The sequence below is a fragment of the Ostrea edulis genome, chromosome 5, assembly GCF_947568905.1.
Source record: "Ostrea edulis chromosome 5, xbOstEdul1.1, whole genome shotgun sequence".
Classification (NCBI taxonomy): Eukaryota; Metazoa; Mollusca; class Bivalvia; order Ostreida; family Ostreidae; genus Ostrea; species Ostrea edulis.
Window position 1 is genome coordinate 87,377 of NC_079168.1, and position 26,427 is coordinate 113,803.

The window sequence follows — 26,427 nt, forward strand, 5'->3', positions numbered from 1 at the left end:
ATTACAGAATTGAAAAATATATTAAACAGAATAATAGAAATTTAAACGCCCGGGCCATCGGGCCTATATGTCACTTTTAACAGAAAAAAACCCATTAAATAGTAAATACAGTGGTACATATATTACGTATGACTCTTACTATTATGGTATATGCTAGACTGCCTGTAGGTCATACACCTGAGAACAGGAATTTTGCAGTTTGTCTTGGAAAATTTAATAATAGAAATTTTGTTTTGTCTAAATCTGGCATATTGACCACAATGGGGTTAAATCTGATACTGGTAAGCAAGATTACTCTAAGATTTTAATAAGAGGAACAATGAAGTAAAAAGTGACATTCATCTTGAACTACACTATCTGAAGAACATAAAGTACACAGTCTATCCGATAACGCCTCCCCTTTTTCAAGTAACGCATGAATGAAGAGAAACATAATTATTAGTCCAACTTTATAATCCATCTAGCTGAGTACATCTCGGCCAGAAATTTTTTAAAATGTAAAATTCAATTCAACCACGCATGTGACCCGTATACTCATTAAAGCATATTTGTACCGTTAACATTTCAAGAAAACGCTGTACATGTGTATATGGAAGCCGATTTACAAAAAAGAAAACACCAAAAAACTGTCCCCATTTCTTATGCATGTATCATGTGTATTACTATCGCAAAAAAAAATTGCAAGAAGTAGCAGCGCTCTAAGTTATGAAGAAGACTGTTAAACTATATGTGTATAATGTATATCATATATATAATAAACATTAATTAAAATAAATTTCAACACATGCGCTTTAAATTGTACGTGCTGAAAAATATATCCATTCGTACGGAAGCCGATAGGTGCCAGAGTATAGTAACTGGCGGCCGCCACTTAATTTATATGGCGGCCGCCACTCAATTTAAATGTGTATCATGTATGTATAAGTTAGAGTATATTAAGTGAAATCTTAATGGATAAGAAGGGGCGGAGCGAACGTTAGTGAGCGAGCCCCTTCTTATCCAATAAGATTTCACTTAATATACTCTAACTGGCTTAGAATGTAACATAGTTTTTCATTGGCTGGGAACGATAGGCGCAATTTGACGTCATATAACGTGTATCAGAAGTGCCCGCCACGTTACAATGGCCGGAACATTCAGTGTTGGTCTGGAAGATTTCCTCAGCGATGAGAAAGAAAACATTACTTTGTCTCAGTTGTTGGACATTCCTACACAACAGCTCGTTGTAGAAGAAGTTAAGCCGCCCGCAAATAATCGATTTGCAACGCCTGTGACAGGAAATGAAATTAAAGTACAGCAAGAGCAGGCTATTCCAAAGAAAACTAGGGAGGCCAACCACTGGTCGTATGGTGTATGGACTGCATGGGTTAGATACCGTAATACAAGACCAGAGACAACTTTAGAATCCGGTGGCTCTAATATTCCGGAGGACATATGTCAGTTGAGTAATGAAAGTTTGAATTTTTGGCTTCAGCGTTTCGTCGTTGAAATTCGCAGACAGGATGGGACTAATTACCCCCCTAATACGCTTACTCAGATTCTATCTGGATTACAGAGATATTTGCGCAACAATTGTACAGGTAGGATTATTAATTTTTTCAAAGATAATGACTTGGAAGAACATTAGATGGCCGAATGAAGTATTTAACAAGTCAAGGAATAGGGATTGAAAAGAAACGTTGTGATCCGGTCACTGTAAAAGACGAAATCAAAATGTGGGATACCGGTGTGTTTTCGCTCGATACCGCTTCAGGACTGAGTAATGCCGTATTTTTCTACAATGGTAAGACTTTTGGATTTCGCGGGATGGAACAACACAAAAGCTGTGCTGCCGAGCAGTTTGAAATTGGATTTGACCATGAGAACGATCGTGTTTTATGTTTTTTAAGAGAAGAGAGGGGGGGGGGGGGGTGTCAGACTGTTCTCTCATTTAATCGATGTCTAAATAAGCCATTTTGTTGTAAGTTTTTTTTGTTTTTTTGACAATGTAATAAAGTTGTCTGAAACATTTACAATGTCATAAAATTTATTTTCAAATAGCCAATCACAGTCAGTCACGTGATATCTCTCTGTTGGGAATTCTTAATGAATAAGTGAGCCACTTAATGAACTTCTTGAAATCTGATTGGTCGACAAACTAGGTTATATTCTAAGATCCTCTTAAGTGTACGTTAAATAACTGTATCCCATTTCCATTCTCAATGACTGTGTAGCGTGTGACAGCGTGGCGAGAATTCCATCGTCATCGAAAGCAAGTTTATTGACTTGCCTAGATGGTCGAGCGGTCTAGCGCACTGGTTGCATGCTGTTAAGAGATTTGGTTCCGCAGGTCGTGAGTTCAACTCCGGATAGGGGCGGAAGTGGGTATCCCAAACAAGTGAAATTATCTGGTGCTTTCTATATATATATATATATATATATATATATATATATATATATATATACACAATTATGAGCATTAAATTATTGTTTTTTGCTTGTACTGTTAAATACAATTTTTTGACAACGTTCTATTTCTATTATTTTCTCATGCAAACTAAATTATTTTCACATGTGAAATAAGATTAATTGGCGGATTGGCCCCCACTCCACTCTTCTGGTGGTAGTAATGGATGGTAAAAATGTAATAATGAATGAACTGATCAATTGAAGGATGAACGGAGCTCCCTCCCTCCAATTTATGAGTACGAAGTTTGGACAAAAGAGACATTTTAGGTTCCTTTTCTGCTTGTCAACAATAATTGTAGAAGACAATTCCCGACTGTCCCTATACACTTTAAATAAACGATGATGCGTGTTTGCGTACTATTCTAAATCTTTCCAAAAATAATCACTCAGCGATACGAATTACACTGTTTTTGCAATTGGCAATATATTATTTTAAGTGGCGGCCGCCAGTTAAATATATATTAATTCTATACCCTGGCACCTATCGGCTTCCGTACATTCGTGCGCGGCGAAAAGCTTCTTAAACACCCAGTGATATGAAATGTTTTGACTGTAACAGATGAACATCACGAGTGCTGTATATTTCATTTCTTGCCACTTTATGTTCCCTGGTCTTCGCAAGAATGCATCGCAAGTTAGGAAATCTACACATAAATGCAAATAGTGCTTTGATACTTCCTGTGAAATATTTATTAGAATATAACCTAGTTTGTCGACCAATCAGATTTCAAGAAGTTGTTCATTAAGTGGCTCACTTATTCATTAAGAATTCCCAACAGAGAGATATCACGTGACTGACTGTGATTGGCTATTTGAAAATAAATTTTATGACATTGTAAATGTTTCAGACAACTTTATTACATTGTCAAAAAAACAAAAAAAACTTACAACAAAATGGCTTATTTAGACATCGATTAAATGAGAGAACAGTCTGACACCCCCCCCCCTCTCTTCTCTTAAAAAACATAAAACACGATCGTTCTCATGGTCAAATCCAATTTCAAACTGCTCGGCAGCACAGCTTTTGTGTTGTTCCATCCCGCGAAATCCAAAAGTCTTACCATTGTAGAAAAATACGGCATTACTCAGTCCTGAAGCGGTATCGAGCGAAAACACACCGGTATCCCACATTTTGATTTCGTCTTTTACAGTGACCGGATCACAACGTTTCTTTTCAATCCCTATTCCTTGACTTGTTAAATACTTCATTCGGCCATCTAATGTTCTTCCAAGTCATTATCTTTGAAAAAATTAATAATCCTACCTGTACAATTGTTGCGCAAATATCTCTGTAATCCAGATAGAATCTGAGTAAGCGTATTAGGGGGGTAATTAGTCCCATCCTGTCTGCGAATTTCAACGACGAAACGCTGAAGCCAAAAATTCAAACTTTCATTACTCAACTGACATATGTCCTCCGGAATATTAGAGCCACCGGATTCTAAAGTTGTCTCTGGTCTTGTATTACGGTATCTAACCCATGCAGTCCATACACCATACGACCAGTGGTTGGCCTCCCTAGTTTTCTTTGGAATAGCCTGCTCTTGCTGTACTTTAATTTCATTTCCTGTCACAGGCGTTGCAAATCGATTATTTGCGGGCGGCTTAACTTCTTCTACAACGAGCTGTTGTGTAGGAATGTCCAACAACTGAGACAAAGTAATGTTTTCTTTCTCATCGCTGAGGAAATCTTCCAGACCAACACTGAATGTTCCGGCCATTGTAACGTGGCGGGCACTTCTGATACACGTTATATGACGTCAAATTGCGCCTATCGTTCCCAGCCAATGAAAAACTATGTTACATTCTAAGCCAGTTAGAGTATATTAAGTGAAATCTTATTGGATAAGAAGGGGCTCGCTCACTAACGTTCGCTCCGCCCCTTCTTATCCATTAAGATTTCACTTAATATACTCTAACTTATACTTAGAGACTGTGAGTGCTGATCATAAATCTAAATTTTGCAGCCCTTCACCAGCATTGGTGGCTTATCTACATCTATATGAGTGAACAGTTCTCGAGCAGGACGTTAAGTAATATACAGCCCACCAACCATTTTTGTTATCAAAAAACAACATTTTAGGAAATTTTACGCTGGAAACATTTGTTTAATTGCAGTGGAAGGATACTGTTCTAGAAGGTACAGGACTTGTATGAAGAATGTAAATGAGGGGGATGTAAAACCGGTCACCAAATCTGATGGGAGTTTGTATTTCCCGCCCGATTTCTTCACAAGGGCATGTGAGTAAGTGATACATTCCTATAATTCAACGTTTAACTTCGTTTTGAAGAGGAAGAATGAGTTGCTACACAATTAATCGTTATCTACACCAAAGGTAAGTGTTGGATTTGTTCCCAAATTAAATCCGGTTTACTGTGCATGGATAAAATGAACAAATTGTTACCAAACTATCATTAGGTTTTGTTATTTTCACTTGCATATGAATTTTCATTTTGATGGATAATCACCGATACATCTTATTGCTTATCAGATATTTCGCCACATTCAGTGGTTGTTATGAAAAAATGAAATCGACATCATGCGGGCCACGTTTTTCGAGGAAAGCAGTGAAGGGATCGAAGATCATGTCCATCAAATTGTGTCGAAACGCAGACGGTAAAACAATTATGATACCAAATTGATTACTGTTCGTTATCTTCACCTTTCATCCCAGGCTGAAAATTTCTTCATTTCAATACAATGTCTTTGACAATAAACACAAACAAAATATTACGTCAGAAATAGAAGGCAACTGATAAAATGTTTAACATTTTTGCAATATTGAAACAGCGGCGGGAAAAGGTGAGAAGTATCATTGAGAGCTCTTGTTTTCACAGAAGCTAGTTGTACATCATAGAGAAATCGTTACCCTTGCCAATGCTTTATTTCAGCCATAGACACTCTTATTCACTGCTTGAATGATAAAGATTTCTATGAGGAATACATGCGCCCATTTGAAGACGAGGAGGGTGGGAATCGTTGCAAGTAAGTAATCGACTGTGAAATTAATTATGTACACACCTTTATGATAAACAAGCTCACTTCCGCTTTACTGTTGTGAACATTATGACAGAGGAGATGACACCATCTGCTCTAATGTGAGCTTTATGACAAAGGATATTACTTCATTGTCAACCTGCTATATATGTCTAGCAGTATTCCATTGTCACCTGCATGTCCTCCAGACGATTCGACATTCAAGAACATGATCTGCACATAATCAATATTGTAAGATAGAGACAGGATATCGAGAAATAGCATTGTTACAGGAGTTTCAACAACGCCGTTTGAAGTTAACATTTTTTTTCCAAATTATATGACCGTCATAATCTAATTTGCAAATACAATCTATCACTCAGTCGAAAGCTGTCTGGTGTGTTTCATACCAATTGTAAGACCGTTCTTTACATACTGGTTTTAACTGCAAATTACCCCGTTTACCTTATCAACATACAGTGCTCAGAGTGGGTGTCACCGGTCGACAGAAGATGTTTACTCCTCCTACATCTCGTATATCTAGTGATCCGTATTTGTCCAACTCTTAAATGTCTATTCCTTCTCCATCGTCAACTTACCATATTGATGTAGCTATATTCCATTATCACCCGCATATGGTGTTTATATCTCAACTGATTCGATATGCAAGAGCTTGTTCTGCGTATAGTCAGTTTTTAAATCGAGGTAAGCTACAGACAAACGAATTGATTGATTGTACAGGGATTTCAACAGTCTCGATTGAAGTCAGCATCTCGCAAATTCTATGCTCGTTATAACGATTTAGTTCCTCAATACAACCTATCATTGCGTCAAATGCTGTCTGCCGTGTTTCATACCGATTGTTAGGCCGTTCTTGCCACACTGATTTTGACTGCGGATAATTCCGTTTACCTAATCAGGATATAGAGCTCACGACGGGTGTGACCGGTCGACAGTTGATGTTAACTCCTCCTAGGCACCTGGTCCCATCTCTGGTGTGTCCAGGGGTCCTTGTTTTTTCAACTATCTATTTTGTATTGATTGTAGGAGTTATGAGATTGATCACTGTTCGTTATCTTCACCTTTCCTTATATGAGTTAAGATTGATGACTGTTTGTTATCTCCTCCTTTTCATCCTCTATGAGATTGGACACTGTTCCCTATTTTTAGTTGTTCATTTCTATCAACTTCTCAGACGAGACGTAAGTGAATCGGATATTAATACTGTTGGATTAAGACTTGTTGATTGACTGTCCGTGTATTATCTAACGTTCTTCTCGAGAATTGTTCACTCATATGGAGACGTCGCCATTACCGAAGGGCTTAGAAATGTTGGTATATGTTCGACGCTTGCAGCCTTTGAGCAGAGAGAAGTCTGTATCGTGTCCCTCCTGCTGCGACACCGTGTCTCGCTTTTTGTGTTCTTATCCGAACGACCTCTCCTTTTGGTCACTTCTTATGACAAGCAAGTGTACTGAGGACCTACTCTAACGCGGATCTCCACGGGACTCGAGTTAAGATGTTGAATTTGTATAAAATACTGTTTTGTTTCAGAAATTGAAAGAGCCGCATGCATTGAGATATATTTAGTTCAAAATGCTTAGTCAGTCTACTAGATGAAAATCGAAATAAAATACCAGCCATTTCCGGCGGAGATTCAAAACACTTAAAAGTATTTGATCCCGACTTCCTGCCCTTAGTATTACTGATGTTGCTTCAGACGCGTGTTCACTGATACGTTAATTTTGTTCAGACAAGTGTTCAGTGATACGTTGATTTTATTGAAGGGTGGCCAAGGAAAAAATTCGGCAGGGTTTACGAGTCGCCAAATACAAATGTGGTGAAACTGAATATACCAACCTGAAAACAGTCGTGGAGGACTTTGGGAATGATTTCATTACCTTATTATATCCCGAATCTGATGATCAAAGCTGCATTATTGACGTCAACACCCTTACCCCCGACAGGCGCAGGAGGGGCGTGGACAGTACGACTATGAAGAAATTGATGGATGGATGGATTTTGTAATAAAACCTTTCAACCTCAGTGTAATCGTTGGTCATGTATTCTAAGTTTCCACAAGCATTGAATTACATTATTCTATTTTCTACGTATTATTTCAATTAATGAATACGAATCAGAAATGAATGTAAATAAAATGTAGATAGGAAATCAATATAGGTTAAATGTAAAATCAGTGGCATAACTAAATCAGAGACAAATCAGCATTTTTGGGAAAGCTAGCATTAACATAAACACAGGTATCGCGGTGGAACTAGCATTAATCAATCAACACAAACAAAGCGTTTACTGTAAAACTTGCATTATAATAATCATTTTACAAGATCACATCGTCATGACGTGCAATAAAAATATTATTAGTATAATGATTTTACAGTAAAATCAGCATTACTGGAACAAATGTTCAAAATTATGGTAATTAATAATTTGCAAATCATCGTTAACGATTAATACCATCCATGTAGTTTTAGCTTTCACAAGGATTAAATACAAAGTAAAGTCTTTTTTGATATAGGCAATATAGTGTAAGAAATGAAATTTACAAATGGATATAACGAGGAGTGATCGATATTATAAATCCGAATGCCTAACAACTTTTCAAATATTATTTCTGAATTGTTTCGATTTCTGTTATTCTTAAAGAGTGATTCATTCAAATCTAATTTGGAGGTAAATTTAATTCAACGTACGACTTGTCTTATCGCGTTCACGGCGAGTGTGACCAGTCAGCAGGGGATCCTCACTCTTCCTAGGCATCTGATCCCACCTCTGGTGTATCCAGGGGTCCGTGTTTGTCTGATCGCACCTCTGGTGTGTTCAGGGGTCCGTGTTTACACAACTCTCTATTTGTATTGCTGATAGAAGTCATGAGATTTATCACTGTTCTTTATCTTCACCGTTCATAGAGTTGACCCAAGTCCGAGTGGGACAAACACAGACACCTTGATATATAATCCGTGGTATCAGTTACCTTAAGTAGAAAACATCATCTGTTGATCAGCCATATCCAGCATGAACTGTATAGCTTGATCAGGTAAGGGGAATAATCCGTATTCAATTCAATATGTTAAGAATGATCCAACATGTGACGAGTGCAGTACCAATTCTAACTGTTCGTTACATTCGCTTCATTTATGTTAAACGCCAATCTGATTATACGCACAACTGCTCTGAAATTATTATAAAAAGGTGCTTTGGACCTACATTAACTATCTACGAGAAAGGTGAAAGGTGAAGATAAAGGATGGTGACCAATCACACAACTCCTATAAACAATACAAAATAAAGACTTGGACAAACACGGACCTCTGGATATACAAGAGGTAGTATCAGCTGTCTAGGAAGAGTAAGCATCCCCTGTCTGCTATATGTCTGTTTGAATTCCTCTGATCACGAATTGTGTTCCTTTATTACCTAACATCATGCTTATATTGTTATGAGGCATACTTTATTCAAAAGCTTTTACATGAGGAGAATAGAATATTTTGCTATGACCTCCAACTCAAGACGGGAGATGAAGATAACGAACAGTAATACGTTTTATTAATAATCTTCATTTTCATTTATTTGTTGGTTCAATAAATTCCAGTAAACTCCAGATAAGACGCAAGCGAGTCTTCCATATATATGTTATATTTAAACATTTATTGAATATATCTCAACGTAAGAGAGTCTCTCATATCTATGTTATATTTAAACATTTATTGAATATATCTCAACACAATAGAGTCTTTCATATCTATGTTATATTTAAACATTTATTGAATATATCTCAACACAAGAGAGTCTTTCATATCTATGTTATATTTAAACATTTATTGAATATATCTCAACACAAGAGAGTCTTCCATATCTAAGTTATATCTAAACATTTATTGAATGGATCTTAACACAAGAGAGTATCTCATATCTATGTTATATTTAAACATTTATTGAATATATCTCAACGGTAAACTTCCAATTATATTGCATGACTAACGGGGTAATTTCAGATTTTTCATCAGTGTAATATGAAATCTATTTGTCCTAGTTTTACACCTGCAATCTTACTAACCGTGGTTTTAAATCTGAAATTGATGAGCAATTGTTTTACTGAATTTATTCTATCCGTAGTTTTAAAATTTAATACTTTGTGTTTTCCATCCAGAATTTGGTATTTCGTATCTAAACCTAAAAACAAATATCTCTGGATTTAAATCTGAAATTTACTAGTCCTTTAGTGAAATATAAAATTTAATGTCCCTTTATGAAAAACACTTATCCTGATTTCACAGGCCTGGTTCTAAATCTGGAATCTGTCTATCCTGGTTTTAATCTGAAATGGACTATATTATCATTATTAGCCTTAGTTTTAGATCTGAAATATACTAACTTTGGTTTTAAATCTGAAATTTAGCAATCCTAGTTTATTATCGCTGGTTGTACTTCCATCCCTTGACGATAGAAGCTTTGTATGAAGTTAGCATATTTGTCATCATCCATAATTGATGTATTCTTCTTACCATACTCAAGGGAATGACACTATCAAACAGATGGTACTCCTTGACTCAATGGATATAACTCTTAATATTATCCTTAGTTTTGCTACTGCCTGGGCCTTTACTACTTCTTCCTCGGACTGTTGATCTCGTAGGAATTAACTAAAATAGTTTGTGCAGAACATATCCATTGTCTACCTTCATTGAATCACCCCTGTCTAGGAGATAAATCAGACCAGAAAGGTTAATTCAATATTATTATGAAAATAATTAGGATATGGAAAAAGTCATTAGTAAAGTAATTATCTATAGATGGTTGGTAGTTTTGTAAATTTGATGTGAAAATGGATATCAGCACATGAGTTGTTATAAACATACCCGGAATAATGAATAAGGAGTATCCGATGTATGGGGAATCTAACGATGGGATGGTTCAGACTCGTGATCTTTCATTTCAATTCAAAATAGGTACGCAACGATGCCAGTTGTTCTTGATACCGTCCATGATTGATATCATATCTGTTTATGCCGGCTACGTCGGTTGTCTCCCCTCCGATCAGACGCGTTGTTTATAAAAATTCTAAGTAAATAAACTACGTCACAAGTTAGATGTGTTTACTAGAGTACCGAAATTATTCAATGAATTTTCATCTGCTGAGGTTTAGTGTAAATTTGATGCTCATTGATTTATACAAGTCAAAAATAAAGACTGATAGGAAAACGTATCAGCAAAAGTCGATACTCACCGTAAAACTGGTCAGGAAAGAAACTATGATAATAGTATTCAGAAATACTTTTGGACACACAATATTTAAAAAAAAACATTTTTAAGACTATATTTCCTATGAGAAGCATAGCGCCAATATCAATATCAGTAATGGGGTGCATGTATTGATTGGTTTTACTTGAATTCAAGGTGTCATATCCGGGTTTCAAAACTCATAATTCTATTTAAAATGCATATTGTTGAACGTCCCGTTGAACGTAATAGATAATTATTTACTGATATGGAAATGACACCATTGCAAGTAAAGCGCTACACAATTTAAGTCCATGCTAGGTTCTTGCGGCATTTGAGAAAGGGGTGATCTTTAGAATGCCATAGAAAACATTTCTCTAAATGATTGTGATAATTTTGAATGGGACGTAAAACAGGACACGTATACCACCATTTTAAAATCCTTTCATTAATTAGAAGGGTATATTTTCTTAAGTAAAACTATGGAAATGTTCTGAACATACTCCATAGGTAATTGTTTTCAATGGAATTTCCTAGAAAGAAAGATGGCATATCATTTAATGAATAAGGTCAACGATGTCAGCCGAATTTTACATAACTAGTGACCCTATTCTGACTTACACAGTTTACAAAAAATTAACATACTGTAGTGACATTTTGCATTAATTACATGCGAGATAAGTATCTTCTATTCGAACAATTCATGGCCAGAATAATGACTTTAATATCAGCGTGATTGCTGAGTCAATTTTGATAGAAGGTGTATATAAGCCATTAATAATATATTACATTATTTCAACAAATCGCAAATACATGTAATAAAATCAAAATTACCGTTTGGTCAGAATATTCGCCGCGTATTATGCACACGAGCTGCGATTCTTCATCAATTATCAGACTCAAACAGGGGGTGAATATGAAATAACAATGCCTATTTTACATGGTATATTTCATGTTTCACTTTGTTTAACTAAAAGATTGAAAAGCTAATTCCCCTTTAAGTTGTGAAAATCATGTTAAAGTGGTGATATTTATTTCCATTTTAAAAAAAACTACTAAAAGTGCCTAAACATTTGAACTTTTTTTCCCCACACAACACACACACAAACAATTAAGGAAATGAAATTAGACTTAGAACGTGCGTGCATGCGGATGTGTTTGTACATTATTATTTTTTACTAGCGTACAGATATACATGTGTACAGTGGTTGTAGTTTTCCAAATATAAACCATCTTGATCAGTTTTCGTGAATGGTACTGCAAAAGCGTTTGAGCTTTGAAGGAAGACACGTATAAATTGTGGAGTCATTAAGGTGGATACCAATATTACATTAAATATTTCCACTAAACTAAAACACTCATAAAACACTTATACCGTTCATATTGATAACACAGTTGTTAATGCTGTAGACGAACAAAGGTATGAAGATGTAGGGAAAAGGCGTTATAACACCTTGTCATCACACCCACTAAGGGAATATGTGACGTCATTATATTCACTAAGGAAATATGTGACGCCATTACATCAACTAAGGAAATTTGTGACGTCATTGCATTCAACAAAGAAATATGTAACGTCATTACATTCACTAAGGGAATATGTACAATCATTGCATCAACTAAATAAATCTGTGACGTGCAGTTTTGACGCTAACACCTTTTCCCCGATAGACGCAGATGGGGCGTGGCCATTGCGACAATCAAGAGAATGCCGGATGCAAGGATTTCGTAATAAAACCTTTCAACCTCATCCTTATCATTAGTCACATGTGATAAATTATTTCCATTAAAAAACGACTAAAAGTGCCTAAACATTTGAGCTTTTTTTTTTCACACAACATACACACAATTAAGGATTTGAAATTAGACTTCAAACGTTCGTGCATGCATGTAAGTTTATACTGTTCACATTGATAACACTCTTATTAATGCTGTAGACCAACAAGGGTATCCAGATGTAGGGAAAAAGCGTTATACCATCTTGTAATTACAGTAACTAAGGGAATATGTGACGTCATTACATTGACTAAGGAAATATGTAATATCACTACACCAACTAAGGAAACATGTAACGTCATTACATCAATGTAAAAACTTATACGGTACCCATTTTGATGCACCAAATGCGCATTTCGACAAATAATGTCTCTTCAGTGATTCTCAACCGAAATGTTTGAAATCCGAAATAACAATGAATCAACTAAGGAAATCTGTGACGTAATTATATTCACTAAGGAGATATCTAACGTTATTACATCCACTAAGGGAATCTGTAATGTCATTCAATCACTAAGGAAATATGTAAAATCATTACATCAACTAAATAAATCTGTGACGTGCAGCTTTGACGTCAATACGCTTTCCCCGTTAGACGCAGAAGGGGCGTGGTTAGTGCGAAAATCAAGCGAATGCCGGATGCATGAATTTCGTAATAAAACCTTTCAACCTTATTTTTATCATTAATCATATGTGATAAATTTGTGTAAATACCAAATGCAAGGTGAAGACAACGAACAGCGATCAATCTCACAACTCCCACAAATGACATAGTTTTCTCCTACATAATGTGAAACCATGAATATAGGACAGGGCTTGCAGGAGTGTTCAGGTAACGTTATTACATAACAGAAAACAGTATAGAACACAACAACAGAAATGTTCAATAAGCCCCTAGTATATATAAAGTTTGGTTTGATTGGTGGTGATACACATTCACTACACGTTGGATAAAGATACCATTTCAAAGAAAATCAAATATGACACAAAATAACCCAGTCAGGACGGTATGACATTAAGTGCATTGAATTTGCAATTGAAGTCACATTGAAAAGGACTATAAGCTTTTGAACTTTTCACTCACTATCTATATAACAATGCTTCAGTTGGTTTTGCATTACTTTATATTTTTCACACTTCGAATAAAGATATCAGTTGCAGGTAATCAAAACTCACAGATAATATTCACACTGTAATGAAGTTTGTCATTGAACAAAGGAGAGACAATTTTGTACAATTTGAGGATTTTACGATTGCGTTAAATGCAGAATAATGACTGCATTAACTAACATAATTGTCGAATTGATTTAGGAAGCAGATGCAAGGTGAAGATAACGAACAGTGATCAATCTCATAACTCCTATAAGCAATACAAAATAGAGAGTTGGGCAAACACGGACCCCGACACATGTATACACCAAACTACCATACTATCAGATAGATGATGCCTGTTTCAGCCTTATTGTTTGTGATCATCACAGCTATTTTGTGTAGAGGTACCACAGCGCGTGTTGTCCGCAGATAAGGTGCAGTGTTAGTACCAGAGAGTCAGGGTAGGTTTATGTCTTGCTCTTATATCATGTTCACATGAAAGATATAACTGATATGAATAAAATTCCGTATTATACACTGCAGAAAAAGTGATATAATAAAGCCTTTCTAACCCAACACCTGTGTAATCCGGCTCTACTATATGTAAAACTTATACGGTACCTATTTTGAAATCCGAAATAACTGTAAACTTGTAAGAGCTATTTTAGGGAACACAGAGTGCAAAAAAGTGGAGTCAAATTCCTCTAAAGATAAGAGCTATGCATAAGGGAAATAATCCTTAATTTTGAAATGAATTTCTAAATTTTATCACAGCAATTAAATATACGTAAGTATTCACATATACAATATATGAAATGAATGTTGGTGCCATTAAGGTTCTTTAGGACTAAGTAGATGACATATGGCCTGGTTGTGAAAATTAAGATATATCCATATTCTAGATAAAAATCAATACAATGATATAGGTTTTCACTGAGGCAATTTTGGCAGAGAAAAATGTATATGTGTTTTATATAAATTACATATTTCTCGAACTTGTATTAAATCAATGTGTTTATCTACAAGTTCATCATTTCTATTGTGTTTATGGATATTCAAGCTTGTTTCACAAATGATTTCCACAATTTCAGGATAGGTCGTCCAGCCTTTGCTATCACATGACAGGCTTCTCGTTTTGGCAAACCCGGGACACGCTTTGTTCACTTTATGCAGGGGTCCGTGTTTGCTCAACTTTCTGTTTTGTATTGCTTATAGGAGTTTTGAGATTGATCACTTTTCGTTATTTTCGCCTTTCATAAGCCTAGGACACGCTTTCTTCAACTGGAGGATCCTAAGATATGATTTCCTCACTATTGAAAGACATATATTCCCATCTTTATTACCCCCAGGACATGCTTTCCCCACTTTGATGTCGAAGAGATCGCCTTGAGTATCTCAGGATATGTCTCTCTCGCCTTTTCTTTCGAGTAAGACGCCTTTACTATCACCAGACACATCTTTACTTTCCCAGAATACGCCTTTCCTCTCCCATAACACATTTTGTATCCAAGGAAACGCCTGTACTTTCCCACGACACGCCTTTATTTTCCCATAGCACGCCTTTATTTTCCCAAGACACAGGGCACGTGTTTTTCTATCCCCAGACACGCCTTTACTAATCTAAGAAACATGTTTTCTATCCCAGGACACACTTTAACTTTACCAAAGTACATCTGCTTGCCTTGGTTATCCCAAGGTGCGTCAGTCTCGCAGCATGTGCAAACTCAACCCATCTTTACTAAAATCAAAGTACAAACCTAAATGAAATGATTAATCATTAAAACTATTGCGACTTTTGAGGTGATAGATTATCATCTCTGATGATAAAATCAAGAGACCTATGGATTATGAGCGCTGGTTTGTTTGACCGTCATCGAATGGTAGATGGTTTCAGTTTGTAGAATATCATAATTTCGGAGAGGAAAATCAGACCTCGATAGAAAGATCATTTGTTCAATTTCAGAGGCAGATAAACCCTGTGATAAGTTGTACGATGACTGCATAAAATGGTCTGTGGATGTGGCCTATTTAACACCACCCACCAACGCCGATGGAAGTTTGCATTTCCCGGACGACTTTTTCAATAGAGTCTGTGGGTGAGTATTGTCTCGTTGTTTTAAAATTATTTAAAACTGTATGTAAGACCTCGCATTGATTCCTTATCAGATCTGTCAACCAGAGGATTGTTTTAAAATTCCGTCCAATACCGCACATTGATTGCTTTTCAGATCTATAATCCAGAATTCAAAGTTTACATTTTGATTTAAGTCAAATTTGAACTACTAAATTTGTATTCAAATTTTGAATTTGCATTTCTCAAAATTTAATCTTAATTTTCATAAGAAACAATATGCCTATCTGTACTCCAAAAGCAAACATTGAATGCTGACATTTTATTCCCAGTTTTGTTCGTGTTCGATAAAATGTATCATTCAAAGGGATGCATTTTTAAATTTCATTTATCCAATTTAACAAAGTATTTCAGATTTTGGTAAGTTGCAAATGGAATAGATTTTTTCCCCCGAATGATTAAGATATTTCACCAACGCCAGTGTTTGTTATAAACTAACGACGCCTGAAGATTGCGAGCCGGATTTTCCACCCAACAACATGATAAAGAAAATGAACATTATATCCATCAAATTGTGCCGAAATACAGACGGTAAACATTCCAACATTCATCAAAATATATAATTATACTACGTAAAAATGTTCTCAATTAAGTTTAATGATTTTGAAAAGAAATAAAGAAAGGAATTTAACACGACGTTTTAGGTAGAATGCGAAAGAATATTTGAAAATGTCTCATCTATGACGTAATGATAAAATGATGAAATGACGAAGACCACGTGACCACGTGGTATTATGAAAGAATCCAATCGGATCACGCGCTCGTCTTTTTCCGTAACTGGTAAGAGGACTCGGACGTGGATCGGCGCAAGAATTGCATCAAATCGATGCATTTCTTCACCGGAAGCGCGCCTACATATGGATGAGGTGAAAAGGCCAGAACTGAATCCCTGTATAATGTGTTATTTGTATTTTCGCCACAGATTAGTTTTGGTGTTATTAACGTTTTATTCACTCTAATACATAAACATGTAGGTAGAAAATGATAGTGGTAGAATACCTTAGATATGTATGATATTTTAGATGCATTTGAAAGCTCGCGTTTCATATTGTAACGTACGACTGTGACGTCATAGTTGCATTTGTGTACACATGGCAACAGACTGATGGCGTCGATCCACATACGAGGTTCATTTGCGGATACGGCAATAGCCGAGTAGTTTCGATTGGAAAGAATCGTCGCCTTTTCAATCATCGGGGTTCTTTTATAATGAAATCCTAGGATTTATGACATTGATGAGTTTCCATTATCTTCACTTCTTCATCCTTTAACTTTAATTTCCTTCAGCCCTGAACACGCTTGTTCCCTGCTTGAATGATAAAGAATTCTATGACGCATATTGGCGCGCATCCGAATATGAGGGCCGTGAAAAGGAAATTCCTTGCAAGTAAGTACATATAATGGAATGTGAAATATATTTCCTTGCCATGTTGATATCATATATTCGATTCACCTACTTTTCTGATGATGATATCAGCGAACCAGACTATCATGTTACGATTTATAAGATTTATGGATAATTGGGAAGTGATTTTGTTTGAACAATCAATGACTTATACTTGCATAACTACTGTATTCACCCTGTATAATGTGTACTAAGGATTATTAAGACAAATTCTTGTAGTTTTTTTCTGGAAGGGGCGATAAACAAACAAAAATAAAATCCATTAATTTGACTCTTGACTCAGAGAGGTTAGCAACATGGGTTGTTTTACTGCTTCATGTGTCGCTCCTATTGTGACGTCACCAGTTGTAGTTGATCCACCACAGAATTAGACCTATGTCTAAAGCTCATGGCCGTAGCAGTGAGTTTTTTTTAACAAACTTATGCCTGCTGCGATTCGTGATATCTCCTCCTAGGCACATGATCCCGCATCTGGTGTGTCCAGGGGTCCATGTTTGCCCAACTATCTATTTTGTATTGCTTGTAGGAGTTATGAGATTGATCACTGTTCGTTATTTTCACCTTTCATCCGTCAAATCCAAATTAAATATTATTTGCACTTCTAAATGCCGATCTTTTGGTGAAGAAACAATCATCACCTTTTTGTCGAGGACACGAGCGGGACTAGAACTCTCGACCTCCCGGTTACGACGCGAACGCCCGTGACCGGTTCTTAACAACATTACGTATTGGTGAGAATTGCATCCATATATGTCATTTCCACAGCCTATGGGACTTTGTTCGTATTTCAGAACTCTAGGGCATTATGAAGAATAACATTGTATGAGTGAAGACTTTTCGAGAGGGGCGTAAACAATGTAGAACTTATCAATCAGTCTAAATTAGAAAGGTGGGAAGTTTTATTGATATTTCAATTCCGAAATAACTATGTAACAACCAAGTACAAGTGTTGAACTTAAACTTAATACTTGAACCGCCGCGGTGGTCTAGATGTTAGAGCGTTCACCCCACATGCGGAGGATCGGGTTTCGAATCCCGGCCGCGACAGACCTAAGTCGTGACAGTTCCATCTCCAAAATCTCGGCGTAAGGTGTGAATGTCACGGGTCCTCAGAGATGACCTTAAAATGGGATGTCCCATGTCACAGTACAATGTAGGTGTGGCACGCTAAAGAACCCTCACTGCTCAATGCCCGTAAGCACCGAGCATAGGCCCTTCACTGGTCTTGGTGACGTCATATGAGTGAAAAATTCTCGAGAGCAAAATACAATCAATCAATAATGCTTGCTGATTACATATTTTAAATTTAGCTCGATCATCGTCATCATTTTGTGTCTATGCGCACTTAGGCATAGGCGAACTAAATCTCACTGAGACACCAAAAGGCGGTTTGCATAGGGTGTAAATAGTTTGTGTATATTTTTGGGTTCCTAACATGAATGTTTATAGGTGTGTAAGCGAATATCCATACAATGTCTGGTATGGGATGAATATGATATTCAACCACTTTACTTCAAATTTAGTTTAAGATTTCTTTGATAAACAGTTTGCTAAGATCTGGTTAAAACAGAATATTCTCTGTACAAAAACGACAAACCAGATCGATTCTTGTCGTCACAGAAATAGTCATAAGTCATTTTTACTTGTGACTTTAATATCGATATCCCTTTGTGAAGGATTACACTAATCAGTTAATTTTATTAAAGTGTGGCCAAGGAACAAATTCGGCGGGTTTTGCGACTCTTCAAAGACAGATGTGGTGAAGCTGAGTATACTAATCTGAAAACAGTGATGGAGGATGTTGGGGAGGATCTACTTCCGGAATTAGACTACCCAACCTGCAGTATTGACGTCAACACCCTTACTCCCGACAAACGCGAGAGGGGCGTGTCCAGTGTATCATCAAAAGAATGGCTGATTTATGGATGTCGTAATAAAACCATCCTATCAAACAACATACAATCTCAAGCTGTCATCTGTACATAATTAATTTACAATGGCGTAAGGAATTTTATTATGCAATAATTCAGTTACATTGTTAATTTTTCTTGTGTCATCTAAGATAATACATCCAGTTTGTTTGGTACAAGTAGTTACATTAACTGACAACAGTCTAACAATCGGTATGAAACATGTCAGACAGCATTTGATCCAATGATAGGTTGTATTGACGAACTACCCGGTATATCAATTTAACGATCATAGAAATTGCTAATTGTTGACTTAAAACGAGACTGTTTAAACTCTTGCACCATCAACGTGTTTGTCAGTAGCTTGACTTGATTTAAAAATCGAGTATAAGCAGAACAAGCTCTTGCGTATAGAATCAGTTGAGAAATATAAAAACTATATGCAGGTGATAATGGAATATTGCTACATAAATGTGGGAAGTTGACGATGGAGAAGCCGAGATCAACCCGTTTGTCATAAAGTTGAGTTGTTAGTTTGCCGTTATTACTTACTTTCAATAGAATAGAATATAAGAACTTCATCGTATACAACCCTCCAGAGTCTCTCATTACACTGATTACGCATGCTTTGTCCAGTCAGAATGGATACCACATTGTCCTTCTTCAGACTTGTTGTCCACCACAGGAGTGATTTCAATGTCGTGATCTGACGACACTTGATTTGGATCCACAGCTCTTAATCTGGATTATGAGATTGGTCACTGTTCATTGTCTTCACCTTTATATAAGCGTGTATACATTATGAGTTTGGATCTATTATAAGCGTGAATTCGTCATCGATTACAGCATTCGTTAAAACCGTGTTTCTTAGCTATCAACAGCTTTTCATGAAATCAGACGGACTGTTACTTAGAATTTGCAAAACCACCTTCCTCTAACTTATCTAAACAGTATGCTATTAGGAAAAATCATAATATAATTGGACAGCAGGTACTAATTCTAAATTAATTGATTTAAACTAATTGATTTTAACATATTCTAAATTTAGTTATCTATTTACGAAATTGCACAGTCTTTTTTAAAATGTAAAATGTTTTAAATATAAGTTACTTTATTAAAATTAAAATAAATCAACTTTATAAGAATTATAATAAATGTAAGTTACTTCTCTATTTCGTTATGATTTATGACCACATATATGTGACGGTCAATCAAAAGACAGTACCAGTCATCAGACGTATTGGTACACGGTGGTCCTTATTTATATTTATTCATTTCTAAACCATGGGACAACCCATACGTCCAATACGGAGCATATGTATGTTTCTTCGACATATTTCAACTTCACTATGTTAGTGCATTTGATAGATGTTAGAGGGTGAGGCTTACTCCTCCTAGGCACCTGATCCCACCTCTTGTATTTCCAGGGGTCCGTGTTTGCCCAACTATCTATTTTGTATTGCTTGTAGGAGTTATGAGATTGGTCACTGTTCGTTATCTTCACCGTTCATAAAGCAGTCACCAATCGCTTAACGATATAAAGTTAACCAATCCTACCAATATCAAACAAACACATATATATAATCTAAGTGTCTATATGGTGTAACCTTGACCTTGACAATGGACGACATTTTGGGGATCAGATCAGTACGATACTTTCTGAGAAACACAATATGCAATACACCAAGGTGCACTTCGATCTCAATTTATGTACCTGATCAAGATATAGGGCTGACGGCAGGTGTGACCATTCGACAGGGGATGCTTACTCCTCCTAGGCATCTGATCCCACCTCTGGTGTGTCCAGGGGTCCGTGTTTCTCCAACTCTCTATTTTATTGCTTATAGGAGTTACAAGATTGATCACTGTTATCTTCACCTTTCATAATAATCATTGGATTTTCATCCTATCCGTGTTGTGCCTTACACAAGACAGTGCGCCGCATTGCGCCTGTACTACCGTAGCAGATGATAGATGCGTGACGTCACTTGATTAATTGGAGGTATGTGAGTGAATTTGAATGTATGATTAAAACAGCGGGAATCAAACATGTTGACACTTTTTTACTGTTTTGTGAATGCTGAGTTATCCAATCATTGGGTTAAATCAAAATATGTCTTTACTCTATCGGGGTTATGAAATCATTTTTTCATGATAATCACCACCTTACTGTAAAATAGAGGTTTTGATTAGTTTTATTATTTAGCGCGATTTGGGTACAATATTGACAGATTCTTTTCAAATCAATCATCTTAATTCCATTGGTACAGGCTATGCCAGGCATGTTTATATGGGGAGATGGGGTGGCTGTTGACATGATCCCCATACCATGAAATGTATTGTGACGTCTATTGTATTAGAATTATGGTCAACATTATCGGCGATAAATTGCATACAAGACTCCGCAGGTATATCAAATCGGGAGTTTCCTTCAACTAGAGCTGCGCAGGACTCAAACTTTTGCACTTCACTGTATGAGGAACAGAATCCCATTTTGTTGAGAGTGTCAACAAGGTATTTTGAAGAAAAATGTTGGTGAAGTTGTACTGAAAGGCTCAACTGTAATGGTGCTATAATCACCCTTGGGCGCACAGCTTGAATAATAGCTTGTCCAATTGAAGCAATTTTTAACGGATGTTTTTCTTCTGAGAAAATTCCTTGGAGAAGAGCCCCAAGTCCACCTTGAAGAAAACTAAGGTTTTGTTGAAGGCATTCAACTTCTGATGGCTTGGGATATGCTTGTTTTGATACACTCATTGATTTAATTTCTGATCGTATTATTTTCGCTGCAGCTTTAATAATAGCATCTTTGTTTTCTGCTTCTCCGTTTTTGGATTCTCTGAAAAATTCGTGCAGAATATATCTGGCTGTGTAGCAAAAAGTGACAACATCTGGCTTACCATTGATACTTGTAATTAAGATATTTTGGCCGTATCTTTCGTTCAATTTTTGACGCATATGTTTGACTGAGTACGGATCGTTACAATGCTCAGACATTTTTCTTACTAATTCGTCAATTGTCATTTGTTCATCGTCATTTTCCTCAAAATATTTCATAGTTTCCTCAAACGCAATTTTACAAGTATCTTTCACAGGCCTTCCAAGAGAGCGCCTCTTCCGACGTGGTTCTTCAAAAGAGCTGTGGACTGGAATCTGTTTCAGTGTCCGAAAATTGATGCTACAAGGCTGATGATATATCGCATCTGACGCATGTAAATCATTCACAGAATGTATGCGACCTTTGACTTGATTTCCCCATGAATCATTTCGTTCAAAACATACTTGTAATATTTTGCTGTGAAAGTCCATAGTTCGAACAGGATAAACGTCATTTCCCCGTTTCTGCTTATTAACTTTGGCTGGCTTGCAACAAAATATGCAGTGATTTTTGAAGTCAAAAATGCTTTTGGATCGTAGCTCCACTGCATCCATATTGTCTGTCTCATATGTTTGTTTTCTTTTAGCTTGTAAAATTCTTCTTTTATCTGTAAAATTCCTTCTACATTGTTGATGAACTACATCACCAGGTTTGGAAAATATTGTTCCTTGACGCTCTTGACTGGCATTATTTAAGCCCAGACTTCCCTTTTCCGTCAAAATTTGTCGTTCTGAACAAGGCACAGCTTCACAGCAAATGATGCACAATTCTCCAGTTGATGCCATAGCTGAAAAATATCGTTAGGTATTGATAAAATTTAAAAAAAAACAACAACAACAAAAAACCACATTCCTTTAAAATGCTAACATTTTAACATAAACGGCGTTCCATACTTTGAAAAATTGACCAGAATGGCATGGACATAAATACTGTGTTGCTTCATCATTGTTACGTATTTGCATTCATAATGCATTAATAAACGTTTTATTTATTTGTTTATCTTAGATATGAGACAACAAAATACATTACAACGTTCTAAGTTGTATTGTAAATGCATTTGGCCTAATGTAAATACGAGAATAAAATCTGCAATTACATTGAATTTTGAGTGAATATTTGGTGTAATCAAGGCAATTTGTAAAAATTTGATTGATAATAAGTTTACTTACCTATTAGAAATGCAATATATAGAGGAACACTCAAAGGAATCGGCATTTTATGTATTATCTCCGTACATTGTTATCATTTCATGTATTATTTACGTCATACACTCATGACGTCGCAATGGAAAATCAAGTATGGAATATCACTCAGGACATCGGTTTTGAACAAATATTACGCGAAATAATTATTTTGAATTCCCTGAAACGGCTCGATAGAAATCGGTGGATTTTTTTTATCAGATATTCCTTTTTACTTATACATCATGTCTGTATTAATAAAAATTCTGTTGCAATTAGGTAAAGTTAAATTTTTAATTTGACTGGACTATGGAGGAACCGAACCCATCACATTTGTGCTACGTAGAAAATATATTTGTCTATGTTTACCCACTGCCAGTTGTACAACACTAAATGTTAGTCCAGAGTTTCAAATTAGAACACTTGAAATAAGCATGCGTTGGTTGAACTTGGTCCGAGGATTCAAAATTATAGAAAGACAGGTCAGGCTTCGAAAAACACCTGATGAGTTCTACGGGTTTTTGAAAGACGTCTTGAAAATCTAAATAATTAATGCAAGAACCCAAAATAAATTGTATGTGTTCATTTTTTCTCATCAAATTTGTTAAGAAGGAAGAACACACCAGGTAAATTTGATATAAATGAAAACTGGAGGATATCTTTAACATAAAACTGTATTTAATCACAAAATAGAGTTTTCACAGAAAGTAGTAATACTAGAATACACCCCCCGCTGGACTACAGATAAACAGTGGACACGTTCACTGACTGAGCTACACAGCGAGACAATCCACTTTAAAAGGAATATGTACATGTAATGTTGTTGTAGTGTTGTTGTCGTGTTGTTGTAGTGTTGTTGTAGTGTTGTTGTAGTGTTGTTGTCGTGTTGTTGTCGTGTTGTTATCGTGTTGTTGTCGTGTTGTTGTAGTGTTGTTGTAGTGTTGTTGTGTTGTTGTAGTGTTGTTGTGTTGTTGTAGTGTTGTTGTAGTGTTGTTGTGTTGTTGTCGTGTTGTTGTCGTGTTGTTGTCGTGTTGTTGTCGTGTTGTTGTCGTGTTGTTGTCGTGTTGTTGTAGTGTTGTTGTCGTGTTGTTGTGTTGTTGTAGTGTTGTTGTGTTGTTGTGTTGTTGTCGTGTTGTTGTAGTGTTGTTGTGTTGTTGTAGTGTTGTTGTGTTGTTGTCGTGTTGTTGTAGTGTTGTTGTGTTGTTGTCGTGTTGTTGTAGTGTTGTTGTGTTGTTGTAGTGTTGTTGTGTTGTTGTAGTGTTGTTGTAGTGTTGTTGTGTTGTTGTCGTGTTGTTGTAGTGTTGTTGTCGTGTTGTTGTCGTGTTGTTGTAGTGTTGTTGTCGTGTTGTAGTTGTGTTGTTGTAGTGTTGTTGTAGTGTTGTTGTAGTGTTGTTGTAGTGTTGTTGTAGTGTTGTTGTAGTGTTGTTGTAGTGTTGTCGTGTTGTTGTTGTGTTGTTGTAGTGTTGTTGTCGTGTTGTTGTCGTGTTGTTGTAGTGTTGTTGTAGTGTTGTTGTGTTGTTGTCGTGTTGTTGTAGTGTTGTTGTCGTGTTGTAGTTGTGTTGTTGTAGTGTTGTTGTAGTGTTGTTGTAGTGTTGTTGTAGTGTTGTTGTAGTGTTGTTGTAGTGTTGTTGTAGTGTTGTTGTAGTGTTGTCGTGTTGTTGTTGTGTTGTTGTCGTGTTGTTGTCGTGTTGTTGTCGTGTTGTTGTCGTGTTGTTGTCGTGTTGTTGTGTTGTTGTAGTGTTGTTGTGTTGTTGTGTTGTTGTCGTGTTGTTGTAGTGTTGTTGTGTTGTTGTAGTGTTGTTGTGTTGTTGTCGTGTTGTTGTAGTGTTGTTGTGTTGTTGTCGTGTTGTTGTAGTGTTGTTGTGTTGTTGTAGTGTTGTTGTGTTGTTGTAGTGTTGTTGTAGTGTTGTTGTGTTGTTGTCGTGTTGTTGTCGTGTTGTTGTCGTGTTGTTGTCGTGTTGTTGTAGTGTTGTTGTCGTGTTGTTGTAGTGTTGTTGTAGTGTTGTTGTAGTGTTGTTGTAGTGTTGTTGTAGTGTTGTTGTAGTGTTGTTGTAGTGTTGTCGTGTTGTTGTTGTGTTGTTGTAGTGTTGTTGTCGTGTTGTTGTCGTGTTGTTGTAGTGTTGTTGTAGTGTTGTTGTGTTGTTGTCGTGTTGTTGTAGTGTTGTTGTCGTGTTGTTGTAGTGTTGTTGTGTTGTTGTCGTGTTGTTGTAGTGTTGTTGTAGTGTTGTTGTAGTGTTGTTGTGTTGTTGTAGTGTTGTTGTGTTGTTGTCGTGTTGTTGTAGTGTTGTTGTGTTGTTGTCGTGTTGTTGTAGTGTTGTTGTCGTGTTGTTGTAGTGTTGTTGTCGTGTTGTTGTAGTGTTGTTGTAGTGTTGTTGTAGTGTTGTTGTAGTGTTGTTGTAGTAGTGTTGTTGTAGTGTTGTTGTCGTGTTGTTGTAGTGTTGTTGTAGTGTTGTTGATACATGTATTCGTATTTTCCTTCATATTTTAAAAGAAGTCAGCCATTATGACGATGTAGTATACCCCCTTAAGCACTAAACTTCATTTAATGTATATCCTTCGCTCCGTGTTCCTTTACTGGTAGACTATACATGTGTACTATTGACTGATTTTCTATTAATGAATTGGAAAGTTTGATTCAGAGTTATCTCTCTTTAGTTTTGACTCATCCTCCATCCCCAGATCCACTCACATAACGTTATGTTGGCGAGTATGCGAGTGAATCTAACATCTCAATTTAGTTATAGATTGATTTGAAACCGACCGACAAACGAATTTGTTGGTTAGATTACATTACCAACCAGTGGCGGATTTAGAGGGGGGCGCAGAATTTAAATTTAAGGTAAATCGCTGTATCTTGTTTCGGAAAATGTACTAAAGGATAAAAGAAGCAATAATTTCTTCCACTCACGGAGAAATAAATGACAAAATCCTTTGATTTCTTGAATTACTTTATTGGGAGAATTTAATTTTTGTCCAAAAAACCCTTAAAATTTGGGTCATTTTATTAATTTCACATTATTTAAATGATAGAAAATAGCACAAATGACTTAATAGGAGAAATATTTCAAGCCCCATAAAATCTGTAAAATCCAGGAGCTTCCGGGGGCTTCGACTCCTGAACCCCCACCAGGGCTTCGCCTTACACCCACTGCCTCATAAAGTGGCGCCCCCCGTAACCACAATTCCTGGATTCGACCCTGCCAACTACTGTAGCAGTCAGCCGGGTTCGATCGCCGGTGGCCAGTTAGCTGGGTTGGTAAAGTACCTGAATAGAGATTCAGGGAGCCTGGGTTCGGATCCTCGTTTGGTCCATTGCATTTTCTCCCTTCTTGTTACATTTAGTGCCATAGACCTGTCCCGGGAACTAACAGGTGAAAATGCTTGCCAGGGG

At 36.4% G+C, this 26,427-nt stretch overlaps 1 protein-coding gene and 1 long non-coding RNA gene across 2 annotated transcripts; both read left to right on the forward strand.

Moving 5' to 3' along the window:
- Positions 1-1,123: 1,123 nt before the first annotated feature.
- On the forward strand, positions 1,124-7,453 carry LOC125663408 (uncharacterized). Its single transcript, XM_056164456.1, has 5 exons — positions 1,124-1,580; positions 4,567-4,693; positions 4,941-5,065; positions 5,341-5,434; positions 7,213-7,453. The coding sequence occupies exons 1-5, from the start codon at positions 1,124-1,126 to the stop codon at positions 7,451-7,453; spliced, it is 1,044 nt and encodes a 347-aa protein (XP_056020431.1).
- Positions 7,454-13,939: 6,486 nt separating this feature from the next.
- On the forward strand, positions 13,940-18,970 carry LOC130054773 (uncharacterized). Its single transcript, XR_008803103.1, has 5 exons — positions 13,940-13,992; positions 15,495-15,627; positions 16,066-16,193; positions 16,950-17,049; positions 18,774-18,970. It is a non-coding gene; the product is annotated as an uncharacterized LOC130054773 (long non-coding RNA).
- The last annotated feature ends 7,457 nt before the right edge of the window (positions 18,971-26,427 follow it).

Excerpts from the sequence above, each read along its gene's own strand:
- LOC125663408 (XM_056164456.1), top strand. The coding sequence starts at position 1,124 with ATGGCCGGAACATTCAGTGTTGGTCTGGAAGATTTCCTCAGCGATGAG. Across the intron at positions 5,066-5,340 it reads ATTGTGTCGAAACGCAGACG|CCATAGACACTCTTATTCAC; the intron begins GTAAAACAATTA and ends GCTTTATTTCAG. Across the intron at positions 5,435-7,212 it reads GAGGGTGGGAATCGTTGCAA|GGTGGCCAAGGAAAAAATTC; the intron begins GTAAGTAATCGA and ends ATTTTATTGAAG.